At 41.8% G+C, this 21,151-nt stretch overlaps 1 protein-coding gene across 3 annotated transcripts in view; it reads right to left on the reverse strand.

The window, feature by feature from the left end:
* LOC122551782 (contactin-associated protein-like 5) overlaps nucleotides 1-21,151 on the reverse strand; it is a 1,118,157-nt gene that overhangs the window by 340,531 nt on the left and 756,475 nt on the right. For all 3 annotated transcript variants that reach the window (XM_087989332.1, XM_043694246.2, XM_087989333.1), the window contains one exon: nucleotides 1,437-1,593. In XM_087989332.1, the coding sequence (XP_087845458.1) occupies nucleotides 1,437-1,593 (157 nt within the window). The remainder of the gene's footprint in view (nucleotides 1-1,436; nucleotides 1,594-21,151) is intronic.

Below are 21,151 nucleotides of genomic sequence, written 5' to 3' on the forward strand. Positions count from 1 at the left end.
TGTACATCTCTATGACTCTGTGACTCTATAACAGAAAGTTTTAGTCTCGATTCAAGCTGGTGGTAGAAACCGACAGTGGTCCTCATAGAGTCTGGTTGAAGAAGGTAGTCAGCAGAGTTAACGTGGAAAGCTGCAGGAAAGCAGCTGAAAATCTGCCACTAAACTTTCAAACATTACTTGTTCCTCATAAAGTCACTTCTGGGAATGAAATTGGAAAAATATATTTTAGTAGCAAAAATACCTAGCCAATACACCTGATGATCAGATGACTGTTACAGACCTCTTACATTCGTGTCAAGGCAAGGAAGGAGGTCCTGTCTCCATTAGTTTAGGAGAAAGCACAATTCCAAGTTTGTTACTGCAGATGTAGACAGGAGGCTGAACAGGGTGATTTCAACATCATGACTGAGAATTTGGTTATAAGCATCAAACACCTTACCAGGCTGCCATGGTAAGTATCCTATTTAGTCTGTGTATTTAGGCAATGTCAATGATTAAGAAGGAAAAAGAAATTTGATTTATTATCATTAAAAGTGTTGCACATTGACATACATTTTCCCCTACACAACCCATTCTTTCCTCCCTCATTGCACAAACCTTTCTGCCAATTATAAGAGGACACTTCAGCGCAAATAATTCTGTTTACACATACACACAAACTTAACATCAGTTAGTTCTCTGAAAAATTAGCCAACATAAAGTTTCAAATTGTCAATGTGCAATTCTTCCAAAGATACCAAATCAAGTTTCCTTTTCCTCCTCATTCACTCAAAACAGGATAATTATTAACCTTAATGAGTTTACAATGTGACGCCAAGACAATAGGTATGTTGCATTTCATCAAGCAACATTTCACTTCAGTGCAAATAAAAATTATTGCTCTGCTAAGAGAAGAGTCACAAAATCTTGACAGTGTGGAAGTAGCCCATTCAGCCCATCAAGTCTGCACTGACCCTCTGAAGAGCATCCACCCAGACCAACTCTCCACTATCCTATCCCTGAAATTGCCATTGCCAATCCACCTAACCTGCACATCTTTGGATTGTGGGAGAAAACTTGAGCACCCAGAGGAAGCCCAGGCAGATGCGGAGAGAATGTAGAAACTCCCACAGACAATTGCCTGAGGGTGAAACTGAACCTGGTTCCCTGGTGTTGTGAGGCATCACTGCTAACCACTGAGGCACTGTGCCACACTCGTCAAGCTGCTGTAAATTTATTATAAACTTATACATTATTTACACTTCCAGGATGATCTTTAAGACAGACATTAATATGTTTACCCACATTACAAACATAAACATCTGAAGTTGAGAATAATTTTAAGTTGATGGAGAATCATGAGTACATGAAGACAGTTCAGGGAAATCATGCTTATGCAAAATTGCAGTTAATGAATGAAAAAAGAATAATTACTTCAGATATAAATGTCACAGTACCATTCATCTCTGTCAGCATCGCAGTTACAGTGGTACTTGGTATCCAAGCAGCTCTCCTCCAATCCACAGGCACATTTCTGAATGCCTGGTGACGAACCTCCCCAGTAAGTTTGCTTCTCATTGGTCCTCCCAATCCACCAGGTCAATGGTGTGCCATCTGAAAGAAATTTTGAAATATTACCAAGGTGAAACTGCAAGGATATGAGGCTGTTCCATGAATAGACTTATTTCTAACATCATGGAGGAATTTATACATTCATGAAGATGAACAAGAACAGCATTGAGGAAGAGAAAAACATATCAGTTTTGACTCCAACACTGAGCCTGCCACTTGGCATTAGTTGGCATAGCTGACTGAACAATTGGTTTACAAACACACCTACCAGCATAGGTTCGATTCCCACAATGCACTCTTGACTTTACCCCATGGCTGAGGTTTACAATCAGGTTAAGCTCACCATCAATTTTGTGTGTGCCTCTTTTTCTCTCTTTCTTTCTCTCTCTCTCTAATGAGAGAGCAGCCCAATGGTCTTCTCAGAGTCTGACAGTTGGAGATTTTGAGTACTTCATTTCAAATGGAGAGCTACTTTCTTATTTTTCGACTTAAAAAGGCAAATTAAATAAAGATATTGAGAGAAAAGAAAACCCAAAGGATTCCGGACACTGGAAATCAGAAACAATTGCTTGGAAAAGTCAGAAGGTCTGGCAGCACTTGTGGAGAGAATGCAGAATTAATGTTTTGGATCCACTGACACTTACTCAGACTTTTTCTTGACAAAATATCTTGTCAAACACCAGGAGTGAAAGTAATTACTATGAACAAGAAGAAAGATTAGAGTGAATACTCTGTTGGAGAGAGAAGCAGAACGTTTTCAACATGGGCATACGTGGAAGAGATGTTGTAATGAATTAAACACAAGACAAAAAATAAAGAACAACGCTGGAAATCAGAAACGAAAACCAGAATTGTTGGGAAAATTCTGAGGAAAGGTCACTGAACCTGAAACATTAACTCTGCTTTCTCTCCACAGATGCTGCCAGATCTGCTTAAGTTTCCCAAGATACGAAGAGACACTGGGGTATTTCAGTCACTGGCCCTGGCTGATAACACAATTTCAAGATTAGAGTGGTGCTGGAAAAGCACAGCAGATCAAGTAGCATCTGAGGAGCAGGAAAATCGATGTTTCAAGCCCCTTATCAGTCATGGCTTGACTCTGATCTCCAGCATCTGCAGTACTCAGGAGAAAGTGAGGTCTGTAGATGCTGGAGATCAGAGCTGGAAATGTGTTGCTGGAAAAGCGCAGCAGGTCAGGCAGCATCCAGGGAACAGGAGAATCGACGTTTCGGGCATAAGCTATTATATCTTTCAGTTCCAGAAAGGTCTTAGCAAAATTCAAGATTTGGAGGTGCCGGTATTGGGCTGGGGTGTACAAACTTAAAACTCACAACACCAGGTTATAGCTCAATAGGTTTATTTGGAAGCACTAGCTTTCGGAGCACTGACACAACCACTTGATAAAGGAGCAGTGCTCTGAAAGCTAGTGCTTCCAAATAAACCTGTTGGACTATAACCTGGTGTTGTGTGTTTTTTAACTTAGCAAAGTTCAAAGCCATCTTCCAACGTTATGCAATAAACATCCTCACAACACAACTGCTTTTTGTTTTAGCACCATCTCATAGTTGTTAATTCAAAGATCCTGGATGAGTCCCTCATTATTGTGATCTCATGGCTCCAGTTGTTGTGGGGAAATGCCCAGTTGATGGTACTACCCGGCAAGTCAGATTCCTAACAGTTAGATCATCATTTATCTTTTATTTCTATAACCAAAATTATCATTTATCAAAGTTCAAGCATGCATTGTCACAGTCTTTTGTTCAACAATGAATTAAAAGGAACATTTATTAACAACAGCTATGTAGATAAACAAGGAATAAAAACGTTCTATTTTCTTATAACTCGATTCAAAGATTGATAAACACACAGCAGAAATAACTCAAGCATGGTGCATTTTACAAATACTGTTACATTTTTGAAGACATCCAGTACTTTACCCCCCAGCAAGATGCTCATTTCCAAGACTGAGAGATTTTTATGTTTGTTGAAATACTTTGATGTGCTTGAATGTCCACAATGACTCTTATCTGTTTTTTTTTATCCACAATGACTCTTACCAATTTTTATGGATGCATCATAGAAAGCATCCTGTACAGCAACTGCTCTGCCGAAAATCACAAGAAAGTACAAGGAGTTGAGAATGCAGCCCGATCCATCACGAAAAGCAGCCTTCCTCCCATTGACTCCATCTATACTTACCTCTGCCTCAGGGAAGATGCAACATAATCAAATCTCCCAGCCAGGTTATACTCTCACCCTTTTCAATTGGGCAGAAGATACAAATATGTGAAAACATGCACTATCAGATTTAAGAACAGCTTCTTCCCTGCTGTTATCAGACTTATGAACAGACCTCTCATATATTAGAGTTGATCTTTCTCTGCAGCTTCTCTGCAGCTACAACACGATATTCGATATTCTTTTCTATTATCATCTTGCACTTATGCAAGGTATGATTTGTCTGGTTAGCATGCAAAACATTACTTGTCACTGTATCTCAATACATGTGACAATAATAAATCAAATCAAATCAAATTAAAATGATTAAAGTTTCAACTCATCTGCTGAAACCATAACTTTTTCTTCATTATTATTATGCTCCTGATTTAGTTTCCTTCCAGTGCTATACTATCCCTGATGCGGTTTCATTTCTTTTAACTTCAGAAAATTTAACTTCACTTCTTTTCCACTGACAGTATTCCCATTACTTTACTTTGGGACTAATCATGCCTTATAGTACACAAGTTCATAAGCTATAGGAGCAGAATTAGGCTATTTGACCCATTGAGTCTGCTCCATCATTCAATCATGGTTGATGTACTCCTCATCACCCCCCCCCCCCCCCCGCCACCCCGTTTTCCTGCCTTCTCTCCATATCCCTTCAACCCATTACCAATTCAAAATCTGTCTAACTCCTCTTTAAATGTACCCACTGTCCCAGCATCCACCACACTCTGGGGTAGTGAATTCCACAGGTCCACAACCCTTGGGGAGAAGTTGTTTCCCTTCATCTTTGTTTTGAATTTCCATCCCTTATCCTCAGGCTATGACCTCTTGTCCTAGAATGACCCACAAGAGGACGCATCAGCTCAATGTCTACTTTATCCATACCCTTTTATCATCTTGAATACCTCAATTTGATCTCCCCTCATTCTTCTAAATTCCACAGAATACAGGCCTAAGCTGTTCAATCTCTCTTCATACCACAAACTCCTCATCTCTGGGTTCGATCTAGTGAACCACCTCTGAACTACCAAAACAGGTGAGGTCTAACCAATATTTATTATTCTAACATTATTTCATTACATTAAACTCTTTTTCTGAGTAATGCTGCCTAGCATATGCCACTCTACAAAAAGACTTCTCAGCATAACTGAGCTTGTTACAGATATTTTTTAATCATCCTATTCAGAGATGGTATTGGACGAATCTGGAGTAGGTGGGACCTGAACTCAGACCTCGTAGCCCAGAGATAAGAATATTACCGCTGCACTAAAAAAAAACCCTTTTCAGCTTGATGCATTTTTTATTTTTCTCAAGTAACTCTCTAGATGAAAATGAATAAAACTAAAAATCCCTAAACCCTCCAGGTAAATCTCTGGATGGTTTGCGTAGCTTCATCTCACTTGGAATTATGGGTATTATAGCTTTCTTTAAAACTAACTGTTAACTCCAAACTCACAGACAAAGCCATCTGTTTAATGACAATTAGACCAAATTTGAGAGTAAACAATATTAAATGACATGATTTATTTCACAGTTCCTTCATAGACTGAGTAAGTGGGGAATTTGGAGTTGGCGTCATGAAATAAATCCCAGATTTTATTTTCAGGAATGATCAGGTTGGTTCCAATGATGAGCCTGAGTGCAGAACAACCAGTAAAAGTAAAACAAATGGCAACACGACATGCGAACATCTTGCTTTTTTTTTGTCTGTATTGTGACTAGATCTGAGGTACATAGAATTAAACATGAAAAGGAAGCATATATGAAAAAGGGAAATGACTTACAAATGCAGCTATCCGACACTTTTTTTACAAGGACTGAAGTTAAAAAAATTAGGAAAGGAGAATAAAGACATTATGTTTAGCCTTTTCTTTAATACAAATGCAACAGATGGATTCTGATATCAGAAAGTTATACCAAGCAGCCTAACCAGCAACTGGATCAGATGCAATATCTGAATCTTATTATTTAAAAGACAAATGCTGTATGACTCTATGACTCTAATTCATAGACATTTGATCATAGCGTCATACAGCATGGAAAAAGACCCTTTAGCCCAACTTGTCCATGCCAACCAGGAGTTCTAAACTGAACTAGTTCCTGCCTGAGTTTGGCCCATATCCCTCTAAACCTCTTTGATTCATGTACCTGCTCAAATGTCTTTTAAATGTTGTAATTGTACCAGTCTTCACTGCTTCCTCTGACAGCTCACTGCATGAATGCATTACCTTCTGCATGAGAAAGTTGCTCATTAGGTCCTTTAAAATCTTTCTCCTCTCACCTTAAACCTATGGTCTCTAGTTTTGGACTCCCATCCTCTTGGAAAAAGACATTGACTATTCATCTTATCTATGCCCATCATGATTTTATAAACCTCTGTAAGATCAACACACACACCCCCACCCCCAGCCTCTGACACTCCAGGTAAAATAAAATCGCAGCCTATCCTTATAAGTCAAACTGTCAAAACCCAGCAACATCCTTGCTGCACCCTTAATAACATCAGTCCTGAAGTAATTAGGACTTCAAAGAATATGAGTTCCTTGACTGGAGATGTTGATCTGGTCCAATCAGTGGGCTCTGGCTGACAGGAGTGTCAGAATCTCTGTTCACGCTGAGAGAGGTGGATCATTGTCAAGGACTCTCCACATGAATTAAAGGGTGACTTTTTCTAGATTAGATTTTACTTAGATTAGATTACTTACAGTGTGGAAACAGGCCCTTCGGCCCAACAAGTCCACAACGACCCGCCGAAGCATAACCCACCCATTCCCCTACATTTACCCCTTTACCTAACACTACGGGCAATTTAGCATGGCCAATTCACCTGACCTGCACATCTTTGGACTGTGGGAGGAAACCGGAGCACCCGGAGGAAACCCACGCAGACACGGGGAGAACGTGCAAACTCCACACAGTCAGTTGCCTGAGTCGGGAATTGAACCCGGGTCTCTGGCGCTGTGAGGCAGCAGTGCTAACCACTGTGCCACCCTGCCGCCCACCACTTGGTGAAGGGATACCAGCCTCTGTGGAGTTACTTGACTAAGTATAGCAGGACGACCAGAATTGTACACAGTATTCTAAAAGTGTCCTCACCGATGCCTTATACAACATAATATGACATCCCAACTCCTATACTCAATGCTCTGACCAATGAAGACAATTACAAATCACCTGAGGTACCAGCTGATTGGAAATGGATAGTTGCCCATGAGGTGACAGTTCCACCTGAGTAAGATAATACCATTTTACAACTTGGTTCAGAACATTCCAACGCAAGGCACTTAAGTATCAGCAAAATGCAGATTAAAATATTTATTGGTCAGAAATACAACACAAAATGAGACATTTGCCAGCAGCAGATAGGGAAATTCCAACCATTATTTAAATCTGCACCCTTGGGGTGGCATCATGGCTCAGTGGTTATCACAGTGCCAGGGTCCCAGGTTCGATTCCAGCCTTGGGTGACTGTGTGTGGAGTTTGCCCATTCTCCTTGAGTCTGCGTGGGTTTACATAGTTTGAAGATGAACTGGCCATGCAAAATTGCCCATAGTGTTAGGAGCATTAGTCAGAGGGAATTAAATCTGGGTGGGTTACTCTTCAGAGGGTTGGTGGGGACTGGTTGGACTGAAGGGCCCAGTTCCACACTGTAGGGAATCTAATCTTTATTCAGTGCCAGCTTTCAAAGAATCATTTAGCAAGGTCTAAATAATTTGTGTAGGATCCATTCTGAAAACTGAGAGCCTTTTAAGAATTAATCAACAAGATTTCTTGAGGTCTTTGGGAAAATTACATTAAAAATAGTAATGGGGAAGTTAGTTTTTGTCACAAGATATGGAGTGTTCAAAGAAATACAAATCTATGTCTCAAATATTGATAAAAGTAATGAATAGTTTGAGATGCATATAATTTACATCTTCAACTTATCATCTATAGCGTCAAGGAACAGTAAAACTTCCAGTAACAAGTTTTGAGCACGACAATTAGAGCTCCTCTTCAAGAATCTTGTAATGATTGGGATAAATAAATTCCCTCATTATTGTTTTCCATTATGGATGACCCGAATAAATTTCCTGGATTCAGTCTTTTTGAACCAAATGGGTGCGAGGAAAGAGGAACACTTAAGTTAATGAAAGAAAAAATATAAATCAAAGTTCGGAAACTGTCCATCTGACATTCGTGCCAAATCTCCAAGAAAAAGTAACCAAAGTGTGAGTTGGCCCAAACATACCTGAAGAGTGCTCAGGTATGAAAATCAGGAGGTCAAAGCTAGAAACCTGGTGCTGGAGACAAGGTGTTAACACTGTTGGTTGACTCTGGGAAACCATTAGATGCTATGTTCGATGTACCTTCTGAAACTAAAGTGAAACTCAATTATGCAAATCATATTCAGACAGGAAAAAATACTCAGTGAGTCTATCATGTTAAAATTTCATAACAACTCTTCTCACTAAGGGAAAGGTCAGGCAAGAAATGTGTTTACAGTGGTAGAAGAAACTGGAGTGAAATAAAAAATATCAGAATGATTTGAAAATGAATCAGCAATTGAAAATTCTAAAACGTCCAGGAATCAGATTTAATATTATGCAGGTGCTTTAGAGGTTAAAGTCTTTCAACAACATATTACTTAACAAAGAAATGAAATGGATGGATCACTTGGCATTTACCTAGGCATCAGAAAAGACAATATCAGAAACACCCCTTTTAACCTTGCAAAGTTCTCTTTTCTAGCATCTGGGGGGGTTTATACCAAAATTAGGACAACTGCCTCACAGATTAGTCAAGCAACAGCTTGACATAGTCATACTCACAGAATCATACCTTGTATACAATGTCCCAGATCCCACTATCACCATCTGGCAGAACAGACCCAGAGGAAGTGGTGGCATTGTACTATATAGTCAGGAGAGAGTTGTCCTGTGAGTCCTTAGCAGTGAATCCAGATCCCATGAAGTCTCATGACTTCAGGTTAAACATGAACAAAGAAACTTCCTGCTGATTCCCACACACCACCCTCCCTCAGCTGAAGAATCAGTACGCCTCCATGATGAGGAAGATCTGAGGGTAGCAAGGGCACAAAATGTACTCTGGGTGGAGATTTTCAGTGTACACCATCAAGAGTGGCTCAGCAGCAGCACGACTGATCGAGCTGGTTTGATCCTAAAGCATAGAGTTGCTAGACTGGGTCTGCGGCAGGTGGTGAATGAACCAACTACTGGGACAACCATATTTGGCCTCATCCTCAAATGCCATCCCACATTCCCAATTCCTTTGCTTCCGCCGCATCTGCTCCCAGGAGGACCAATTCCATTACTGAACAGCCAAATAGCCTCCTTCTTCAAAGACCACAATTTCCCCTCCGACGTGGTCAACGATGCTCTCCACCGCATCTCCTCCACTTCCCACACCTCCGCCCTTGAACCTCGCCCCTCCAATCGCCACCAGGACAGAACCCCACTGATCCACATCATATCATCCTCCGTCATTTCCACCACCTCAAAACAGACCCCACCACCAGGGATATATTTCCCTCCCCACCCCTATCAGCATTCCAGAGAGACCACTCCCTCCGTGACTCCCTCATCAAGTCCACACCCCCCACCAACTCAACCTCCACTCCCGGCACCTTCTCCTGCAACCGCAAGAAGTGCAAAACTTGCACCCACACCTCACGCCTTACCTTCCTCCAAGGACCCAACGGATCCTTCCATATCCGTCGCAAATTCACCTGCACCTCCACACACATCATTTACTGCATCCGCTGCACCCGATGTGGCCTCCTATACATTGGGGAGACAGGCCACCTACTTGCGGAACATTTCGGGGAACATCTCTTGGACACCCGCACCAACCAACCCTACCGCCCCGTGGCTGAACACTTTAACTCCCCCTCCAACTCCGCCAAGGACATGCAGGTCCTTGGCCTCCACCATTGCCAGACCCTGGCCACACGACACCTGGAGAAAGAGCGCCTCATCTTCCGCCTAGGAAACCTCCAACCACAAGGGATGAATGCAGATTTCTCCAGCTTCCTCATTTCCCCTCCCCCCACCTTATCTCAGTCCCAACCCCCAGATTCAGCACTGCCCTCTTGACCTGCAATCTTCTTCCTGACTTCTCCTCCCCTACCCCCTCTCCGGCCTATCACCCTCACGCTCACCTCCTTCCACCTATCATATTCCCAGTGCCCCTCCCCCAAATTCCACCCCTCCCCAACCTTTTATCTCAGCCCGCTTGGCACACCAGCCTCATTCCTGAAGAAGGGCTTATTTATGCCCGAAACGTTGATTCTCCTGCTTCTCGGATGCTGCCTGGCCTGCTGCGCTTTTCCAGCACCACACTTTTCAACTCTGGTCTCCAGCATCTGCAGTCCTCACTTTCTCCTAGTTGGCCTCATCCTTACCTATCTGCCAGCTGCAGATGCATCTATCCATGACAGTGTCAGTAAGAGTGACCACCACGCAGTCCTTGTGGAGACAAAGATCTACGTTCACATTGAAAATACCTTTCATCATGTTGTGTATTTATATCAATCACCATGCTAAAAGGGACAGTCTTCGATCAGATCTAGCAACTCAAACTGGGCATCCACGGGGTACCATGGACTATCAACAGCAGCAGAAGTTTTCTCCAGCACAATCTGCAACCTCATGGCCTGGCATATCTACAACCCAGCCATTACCATCAAGCCAAGGGATCAACACTGGTTCAGTGGAAAGTGCAGGAGGGCATGCCAGGAGCAGCACCAGGCATACCTGAAGGTGAGATGTCAACTTGGTGAAGCTACCAAACAGGTAGCCTTGCATGCCAAACAGCATAAACAGCAAGTGATAGACAGAGCTAAGCAATTCCTCAACCAACGGATTAGATCTAAGGTCTGTAGACCTGCTGCGTCCAGTCGTGAATGATGGTGGACAATTAAATACTGGAGAAGGAGGCTCCATAAAATCCCCATCCTCAATGATGGAAGATTCCAGCACATCAGTGCAAAAGACTCAAGCATTCACAACAATATTCAGTCAGAAATGCCAAGTGGATGTTCATCTTGGCCTCCTCCAGTTGGAAGAGATCAAGTTCATGATGGACAACTGAACTGATCCACAGCTGGAACTCCCATATTCATGGTGATAAAAATCAAAGATATCATAATTGTGTCAAAATTATCACAAAGTCAATATGGAAATAAAAAGGTTCCCAGTTCCATGACTGGAAGACAGTTTGAAGAAGATTAGACAAGTTCAATTTTTGACAAAACTGACTTATTGAAAGTACGTTTGCAAATTCCATTGACCAATGCAACCAAAGCAAATGGCAGGTTCTGTAATCCCAGGTGAATCCTGGGTGTAAAGGTATACCATTCAGAATGAAAACCATACCAGCAACTTTCAATGATTAACTAATATGAGATGATGATGGGAAGTCAGCAAATGTGGGGTTTTTATTTTGGACTACCAGAAGGCTTTCAACCAAGTTGAAAAAATTAAATTGAAAAATTGAAATTGGGACTGGGAGTAGTGCATTGTGATGAATAGAAAACTGGACAGCAGACAGGAGACAAACAGTAAGAATCAACTGCTCCTTTTCTGTGTGGGAGACAGTGACTAATGGGTTACCACAAGGATTAATGCTAGGACCCTGGTTACTCATAGAATCATAGAATCATAGAGATGTACAGCATGGAAATAGACCCTTCGGTCAAACCCGTTCATGCCGACCAAATATCCCAACCCAATCTAGTCCAACCTGCCAGCACCTAGCCCATATCCCTCCAAACCCTTCCTATTCATATACCCATCCAAATGCCTCTTAAATGTTGCAATTGTACCAGCCTCCACCACATCCTCTAGCAGCTCATTCCATACACGTAGCACCCTCTGCATGAAAAAGTTGCCGCTTAGGTCTCTTTTATATCTTTCTCCTCTCACCCTAAGCCTATGCCCTCTAGTTCTGGACTCCCCTGATCCCAGGAAAAAGACTTTGTCTATTTATCCTATCTATGCCCCTCATAATTTTGTAAACCTCTATAAGGTCACCCCTCAGCCTCTGACGCTCCAGGGAAAACAGCCCCAGCCTGTTCAGCCTCTCCCTGTAGCTCAGATCCTCTAACCCTGGTAACATCCTTGTAAATCTTTTCTGAACCCCTTCAAGTTTCACAACATCTTTCCGATAGGAAGGAGACCAGAATTGCCCGCAATATTCCAAGAGTGGCCTGACCAATGTCCTGTACAGCTGCAACATGACCTCCCAACTCATAAAATATATTAATGGCCTGGATGAGGAAATTAAATGTATTATCCCCAAACTTGTAGATGAAACAAGTGGGTGGGAGAACGGGCTGTGAGGAGGATGCAACGATGTTTCAATGAGTTGGACAAGATGAGTGAGTGTGCAAATGTATGACTGATGTAGTATAATGTGGATTAATATGAGGTTATCCATTTTGTGAGGAAAACCAATAAGGCAGATTATTATCAGAATAACTGTAAATTGAGAGAGAGGAATGTGTCCTCATACATCAGTCGCTGAAGGTAAGCATGCAGATGCAGCGGTTGGTAAAGAAGGCCAATGGTGTGTAGGCCTTCATAGTGAGAGGACTAGAGTACAGGAATAGGGATGTTTTGCTGCAATTGTTCAGGGTTTGTACACGTGGAGTGGTATCGAGTGCAGTTTTGTTCTCCTTATCTGAGGAAGGATGTTCTTGCGATAGAGGGAGTGCAGTGCAAGGCTTATCAGACTTATTCCTGGGATGGCATGAATGATGCATGAGGACAGGTTGAATCAGTTAGGGCTATATTTACTGAAGTTCAGAAGAATGAGGGAGATCGCATTGAAATCTATAAAATTCTAACAGGATTAGGAAGGGCAAATACAGGAAGGATGTTCCTGATGGTGGGGGAGTCCAGAACCACGGGTCACAGTCTAACAATAACCCACTTTGGACTGAGATGAAGAGAAATTTCTTCACCCAGAGAGTGGTGACCATTGATTTTGCCATCACAAAAAGTAATCGAGGCCAAAACATTGTACGATTTCAAGATGGGGTTGGAAATACCTGAGGCTGAGGAGATATGGTGGTAAAGCAGAAACAAGCTATTGAGTTGGATGATCAGCCATGATGATAATGAATAGAAAAGCAGGCTCTAAGGGCTGAATGGTCTGCTCCTGCTCCTATTTTGTGTTTTCCTATCCTAAGGTCAATGAAAAGTCATGCAACTGCGTTGTATAGATCAATAATTCAGTTATGTTCAGTCAAACCTCAGAGGAACATTTACAACACATAAGCAAATTGTTTGTTCACAAAGAGCCTTAAACATGGACAAAAAAATTGTAAAAGCACAAATAACTTATTTGAGCTTCACTAAGAGAGAAAGATAAATTTTGGTGTATTTCAGTCTTGATGGACTCTATCAGAAGTTTGCTTCAAATTTCAGCGCTGCGTTGTCTCTTTTGAAAAATTTGTTCAAGCCATAGCAGACAGTTTTTATGCTACATATTATCACTTTTGCTTTTCATTTTTGTCCAATGAACTTTTATGCCGTCTTGTTAGCATGTTAGGGGCAGCCTTTTGTGAATTTATATCATGATGGAGCTCCATAATAAACAAAAATAAAAATTAAAACAATGGCCATTCAAGGCTGGTCTCAAATTTGGATCTGTCCTGGAATCACAGAATCCATACAGTGTGGAAGCAGGCCCCCATTGAGTACATACCCACCCTCCGAAGAACATTTTTTCCAGACTCACTCCCTTACCCTATCCCTGAAACCCTGCCTTTCCTATGGCTAATACACCTCGGCTGAACATCCCTGGACACTACGGGCAATTTAGAATGGCCAAACCACCTAACCTGCACATCTTTGACAACAAAAGCAGAAATTGCGTGGAAAACATCAACTGGTCTGGCATCATCTGTGGAGAGAAATCAGAATTAATGCTTCGGGTCAAGTGACCCTTTCTCAGAATATCTTTGGACTGTTGGAGGAAACCGAAGCACCCAGAGGATATCCACGCAGACATGGGGAGAACATGCAAACCCAACACAGAAGATCACCCAAGGTTGGAATCGCTAGTCCCTGGTATTTGAGGCAGCAGTGCTAACCACTGAACCACCCCAGTATTGTTATCAGACAGGCTTGCAACAGTATAAAATATTAATATTAATCTATAAGTTAATAGTCTATGTGATCAGTGATGTAAGATCACAGAAGTACCAGAATTACTGAGAGATTGTTCTATTGAGATGCATAATGTAAAGTATGGTCCCTATTAAAAGTGAAAAGAAAATTCTCATTAAAAGGTAGAGAGACAAACAATGTTAATGTTTCAATTCCAATAAGACTTCATCTGAAATTTCATTGGACTCAAGACATTAAATCTGTTTTTCTCTTTAAAATATTACCTCTGTTTTTCTCTCTACTGACGCTGTCAGATCTGCTGAGTTTCTCCAGTAATTTCTCTTTTTCGTTTCAGATTTCCTGGAAGTTGTACGTTTTTACTTCAATAAAAGCCAAAGTTTACTGACAAACTGGTCTCTCATAGTTTCTATGAATCCAATCTCGGACATAACCAAATACCAATCATGGCTGGTGATAACAGATTAAATTATGTCTTAATTAAAGATGTGTAATCCATGATCCCATTGCTGCTCTACCCTATTTAGAGGCATGCTCCGGTGAGCGAGTAAAATACTTCACATAGCAACAAATCTTGTATTCCCCTTGAATTAGATTTGCTGATTTAGTGCCAAGCACTTCCCTTACCCAGATTCTGGCTTGACTTCGTGCCAATTTAAGCAGGAGGTGTTGCATCCACAGAGACTTAATTGGCAGCGCCTCAATTTATTTGACTCGGAACCTTTTGCACTTGCTAAAGTCAGGGGACTCATTCCATCTGTCTAGTTTCACAACCTAGATCTCAGAAGTAAAAGGGACAATGTTCCAAGTCTCCAGAACACCCACTTCCCATAATTGTTCATTCTTGGCATGGTAGTAAATTGGCCATCTTTGAGGTATTTCAGCATTAACATTTCTGTCACTAACTTAGCTTCTAAATATCACTGAAAATTCATGCTTTTGTAATTAAAAGCAGAACTTGCTGGCAACCAATTATATTCTGCAACAGATTTTAACTAGTTATTCAATCTGCTCTCCTGGCAATGAAAACCAATTCATTTGCATTCTCTCACACACAAAAAAACAGCACCGCTCTAAGGTGAAACCTTCACTGAGTTTCAAACATATTTCTCATGGAAATTCCCTTCACACACCGTGAAGAGGGTGCACAAACAATCATGCCCAAAATAATCAGGTTTCTCACTTCAAATCATTTGACACTTTATTCATTGGGGCAATTTTCATTTCATCAAAACACTTTTCATTCTCTTTAATAAGACATCTGCTCTGTGGTTTCAGTCATCCTTGCTCTGAAAGCCTCATCAGAAACATAACCTAAATCCATTTGTTTCAGCGGTGCACTGTCCTTCAATATTTTCTTGCCACTTATTGTAATGATTCTGACTAAAAGTCAATAGCCAGGTTTTTTTTATATATTGTGTCTACTTCAAGTGAGGATTCAGCCTTCCATTTGACAACTAAATCAAAGTGCACACGGGTAATGGCTAACAACGCAATCATGTCAAGTCTGTAACAGTGCACTTCCAGGCTGAATTTGGTGGGTAAAGTGCTACCTAATTATCATTGACTTTGGGGCAATTGATCACCTCAGTTGCAGATGGCATAAAAATAAGTGGGCAGACAGGTGGTGTGGATAACACACAGCCTCAGCAGCGGGATTTAGACAGGTTAAGCAAGTGGGCAAAAAAGAAATCTTGGCACATGGAATACAATGCAGGAAAATGTAAGGCAACACACCTTGACAGGAAGAGAGGAGCTGAACATTATTCAAATGGGGAATGATGCAGAAGGGTATCTAATATAGAAACAGGAGTAGGCTATTCAACTCTTCTTGTCTGTGTCACCAGTTAATGACAGATCTGCGGTCCAATTCCATGTACCTGTATTTGGCTCATATCCCTTAATATCTTTGCTTAACAAAAAAAATTATCTATCTCAGTTTTAAAATTAACAAGTGATCCAAAATCCACTGCCAAGTGGAGGAGAATTCCAAACATTTGTCACCCATTGTGTATTGAGGAGCATTCTAACATCTGTCCTGAATGTTCTGGGTCTAATTCTCAGACGATACCCTCTAGTTCCAGAATGCTCAACCAATAGAAATAGTTTCTCTTTATCTACCTTGTCTTTTCCTGTTAATGCCCTAAAGACTTCAATCAGATTGTCCTTAACCTTCTAAATTCTGGAAAGAACAGACCTAATTTGTACAATCTCTCCCCAGGTAGCACTGCTGCCTCACTGTGCCAGGGACCTGGGTTCTATTCCAGCCTTGGGTGACTGTCTGTGTTGAGTTTGCTCATTCTGCCTATGTCTGCATAGGTTTCCTCCCACAATACAAAGGTGTACAGGTTAGATGAATTGGCCATGCTGAATTACCCATAGTATTCAGGGATGTGTAGGCTAGGTGCCCTAGTCAGGGGTAAATGTAGACTAATAAAGAAGGAAAATAGGTCATAGAGATGTACAGCATGGAAACAGATCCTTCAGTCCTACCTGTCCATGCAGACCAGATATCCCAACCCAATCTAGTCCCACCTGCCAGCACCCGTCCCATATCCCTCCAAACTCTTCCTTTTCATATACCCATCTAAATGCCTCTTAAATGTTGCAATTGTACCAGCCTCCACCACTTCCTCTGGCAGCTCATTCCATACACATAGCACCCTCTGCATGAAAACGATGCCCCTTAGGTCTCTTTTATATCTTTCCCCTCTCATCCTAAACCTATGCCCTCTAGTTCTGGACTCCCTTGATCCCAGGAAAAAGACTTTGTCTATTTATCCTATCCATGCCCCTCATAATTTTGTAAACATCTCTAAGGTGACCCCTCAGCCCCTGACGCTCCAGGGAAAACAGCCCCAGACTGTTCAGCCTCTCCCTGTAGCTCTGATCCTCCAACCCTGGCAACATCTTTGTAAATCTTTTCTGAACCCTTTTAAGTTTCACAAAATTTTTCCGATAGGAAGGAGACCAGAATTGCATGCAATATTCCAACAGTGGCCTAACCAATGTCCTGTACAGCCGCAACATGACCTCCCAACTCCTGTAATCAATACTCTTACCAATAAAGGAAAGCATACCAAACGCCTTCTTCACTATCCTATCTACCTGCGACTCCACTTTCAAGGATCTATGAACCTGCACTCCAAGATCTCTTTGTTCAGCAACACTCCCTAGGACCTTACCATTAAGTGTATAAGTCCTGCGAAGATTTGCTTTCCTAAAATGCAGCACCTCGCATTTATCTGAATTAAACTCCATCTGCCACTTCTCAGCCCATTAGCCCATCTGGTCCAGATCCTGTTGTAATCTGAGGTAACCCTTTTCGCTTTGCACTACACCTCCAATTTTGGTGGCATCTGCAAACTTACTAACTGTATCTCTTATGCTCGCATCCAAATCATTTATGTAAATGACAAAAAGTAGAGGGCCCAGCACCGATCCTTGTGGCACTCCACTGGTCACAGGCGTCCAGTCTGAAAAACAACCCTTCACCACCACCCTCTGTCTTCTACCTTTGAGCCAATTCTGTATCCAAATGGCAGGTTCTCCATGGGAGGTCTGGGAGGCTTACACTTTGGAGAGTCAATGTGGACTTGCTGGGCCAAATGGCCTGTCTCCAAACTATAGGGATTCTATGATAATTTAACCCCTGAAGGCCAGGTACAATTCTTGTAAACCTATGTTGTACGCCCTCCAAAGCCAATGGAATGGTAGGTCTAACATATGAGGAACGGCTGAGGATCCTGGGATTGTATTCATTGGAGTTTAGAAGATTAAGGGGAGATCTAATAGAAACTTACAAGATAATACATGGCTTGGAAAGGGTGGACGCTAGGAAATTGTTTCCGTTAGGCGAGGAGACTAGGACCCGTGGACACAGCCTTAGAATTAGAGGGGGTAAATTCAGAACAGAAATGCGGAGACATTTCTTCAGCCAGAGAGTGGTGGGCCTGTGGAATTCATTGCCGCAGAGTGCAGTGGAGGCCGGGACGCTAAATGTCTTCAAGGCAGAAATTGATAAATTCTTGATGTCACAAGGAATTAAGGGCTACGGGGAGAATGCGGGTAAGTGGAGTTGAAATGCCCATCAGCCATGATTGAATGGCAGAGTGGACTCGATGGGCCAAATGGCCTTACTTCCGCTCCTATGTCTTATGGTCTTATGGTCTTATCCCTCCTAAGGTGTGGTACCCAAATCTCTTCATAGTGCTCCAAGAAAGGTCTAACCAGGGTTTTGTATAACTGCAGCATAACATCTGCATCCTTGTGCAGGAGTCCTCTGGATGTAAATGCCAACATTCCATGAAGTTTCCCAATTATTTTAAGCTCTTGTTCATGACATTTTAAAAACCTATGCACCTGAACACTCACATCTCTTTTCACATCCACTTTCTTAAACATCATACCACCTAGAAAGTACCAGAATCTATCATATTTTGGTGCAAAATGGATTACATCACAATTGTGTACATCTGCCACAGTTCTGCCTATTCATTTAGTCGATCAAAAGCTCTTTTGTAATGAAGATGTTTACTAAGATTTGTCACTTGGCCTGTGGAAATGACAAATGGCACTAGATTAGGTTAGGATATCTGATCAGCATAGACAAGTTGGACCGAAGGGTTTGATTCCATGCTGCACATCTCACTGACTCTATGACTCTTTATACCCCATCTACAATTCCTCCTAACTTGGTTTGTTGGCTGAGCTGATGGGTTGTCACACAGATGTTTCATCGCCGTGCCAGTTGACATCATCAGAGCGACTTCTAGGAAGCATTGTTGTTCTACTCTGCTTGATATTTACATGATCCGGTCTGTTAAAGTGGGTGCTGTTATGTCTGGATTTTCTCTGCACTGGTTTGTATATGGGTTCTATTACTACAGGCTTATTGATAGCTTTCCAGGTTGAAAACTAGGCCTCCAGAAATTCCCATGCATGTCTCTGGTTTCCACTGCTTTTAGAAAGTTCACAGATGACACCAAAATTGGAGGTGCAGGGGACACCAAAGAAGGTTACCTCAGAGTACAACGGGTCTTGATGATTTGGGTCAATAGGCTGAGTGGCAGATGGAGTTTAATTTACATAAATACGAGGTGCTGCATTTTGGAAAGGCAAATCAGAGCAGGACTTATACACTTAATGGTAAAGCCCTGGAGAGTGTTGCTGAACAAAGAGACCTTGGAGTGGAGGTTGATAGTTCCTTGAAAGTAGAGGCGCACGTAGATAAAACAGTGAAGAAGGTGTTTAGTATGCTTTCCTTTACTGGTCAGTGCTTTGAGTATCAGAGTTCAGAGGTCATATTGTGGCTCTACAGGATATTGATTATGCCACTTTTGGAATATTGCAAGCAATCCAATGATAGCATCAGGACAACCACCTGAAGGAGCACCACTCCGAAAGCTAGTGCTTCCAATTAAACCTGTTGGACTATAACCTGGTGTTGTGTGATTTTTGACTTTGTACACCCCAGTCCAACACCGGCATCTCCAAAACATGCAATCCTTGTCTCCTTCCTATTGGAAGAATGTTATGAAACTTGAAAGGGTTCAGAAAATACTTACAAAGATGTTGCCAGGGTTGGAGGATTCAGGAGAGGCTGAATAGGCTGGGACTATTTTCCCTGGAGCTTCGGGGGCTGAGGGGTGACCTTATAGAGGTTTATGAAATCATGAAGGGCATGGATAGGATAAATAGACAAGGTCCTTTCCCTGTGGTGGGGGAGTCCAGAACTGGAGGTTTAGGGTGAGAGGGGTAAGATGTAAAAGGGACCTGAAGGGCAATGTTTTCACGCAGAGGGTGGTGCATGTGTGGAATGAGCTGCCAGAGAAAGTGGTGGATGCTGGTACAATTGCAAGATTTAAAAGGCATCTGGATGCATACATAAATAGGAAGAGTTTAGAGGGATATGGGCCGGGTGCTGGCAAATGGGACTAGATTAGGTTAGGATATCTGGTCAGCATGGACAAGTTAGACTGAAGGGTTTGTTTCCATGCTGCACATCTCTCTGACCCCATGACTCTACTGCACCACCTACAATTCCTCCTAACTTTGTGTCATCATAAAACTTAGATATATGTTTTTCTATGCCATTATCCAAGTCATTAATAATGAATATGAGCAATTGAGGCATTAATATAGATCCTTGTGGGACATCGCTGGTCGCATCCTGCTAGTTTGAGTACGTACCCATTAACTTTATTTTCTGGCACATGTGTTATGAAGATGTGGGTGCATTGTACCTTTAAGAGAGTTAAAAGCTAGCAGAACTACCTGGCAGCACCAAGTGTTCTGAACAAGATATCATGTAACATGTGGTCCAGCAGCTAGGGCAGCTCATTACCTGGAGACAAAAACAAATTTGAATTAAGTCAATTAGTTAAAATTATACTCCAAAAAATACCAAACTCCAATCAAGTTTGAATTTAGTATATTGACAATCTCAAAAGCCAATGACACAAACCAATGCTTGGGGGGGGGGGGGGGGGGGGAGCATAAGACCAGGAGAAATTGAACATTTGAGAGGAGAACTGCCAAATCACCAGCATCTGCGGACTGCCCAGAGAATAGTGCTCTTCAAGGTAACATTATTGATCAGTAACCTGGGAAACAGAAATCCCTAAGAAGAAGAAAAGAAGACAGAGGAAGATATAAAGAGAAGATTTGACATGGTTTTGAAAATTTGAATTTTTGGTAAATCTTAACCGGTAGTTTTATCAGATTAGTTTTATAGAAGGGTAAAGTAAAAGATAAGTTAGAAGAAGGAGTTGTAAATAGTTGTCAGTTAATTATTCTCTGTTATACTTTAAGAAATAAAGTTGTTAATTTTTACTTTAAGTAGTTCTTGGCCTCTTGACTTTTCACAGATTACTGGATGGAATAAATCTTTTCTGTGCTGCTGGTTAAATTAAGCAGGAGAGTTCACCCTGTGTTGTAACACATGCCACCCAATCAGTTTACCAGTCTTGTCAGAAATTTGCTCTAGATTCTGTGGCCTTCTACCATTGTTAACAGGGTCAGAGGTCAGACTACATCAGGTTCTAGTCCAACAGGTTTATTTGAAACCACAAGCTCTCTGAGCGTTGCTCCTTCGTCAGGTGAAGTGTGCGAGAAGCACACAGGCACAGAATGTTTAGGCAGAGAAATCAATGGGCAGAGAGATCGAAAAGATCATACAAATGATGTGAGTGAAGTATCGACAAGCTGAATAATAGGTCTCTGCAGGTGATCAAAAGTG

This window comes from Chiloscyllium plagiosum, unplaced genomic scaffold (assembly GCF_037043375.1).
Source record: "Chiloscyllium plagiosum isolate Xiang-an unplaced genomic scaffold, Cpla_swu_hap1 HiC_scaffold_7, whole genome shotgun sequence".
Classification (NCBI taxonomy): Eukaryota; Metazoa; Chordata; class Chondrichthyes; order Orectolobiformes; family Hemiscylliidae; genus Chiloscyllium; species Chiloscyllium plagiosum.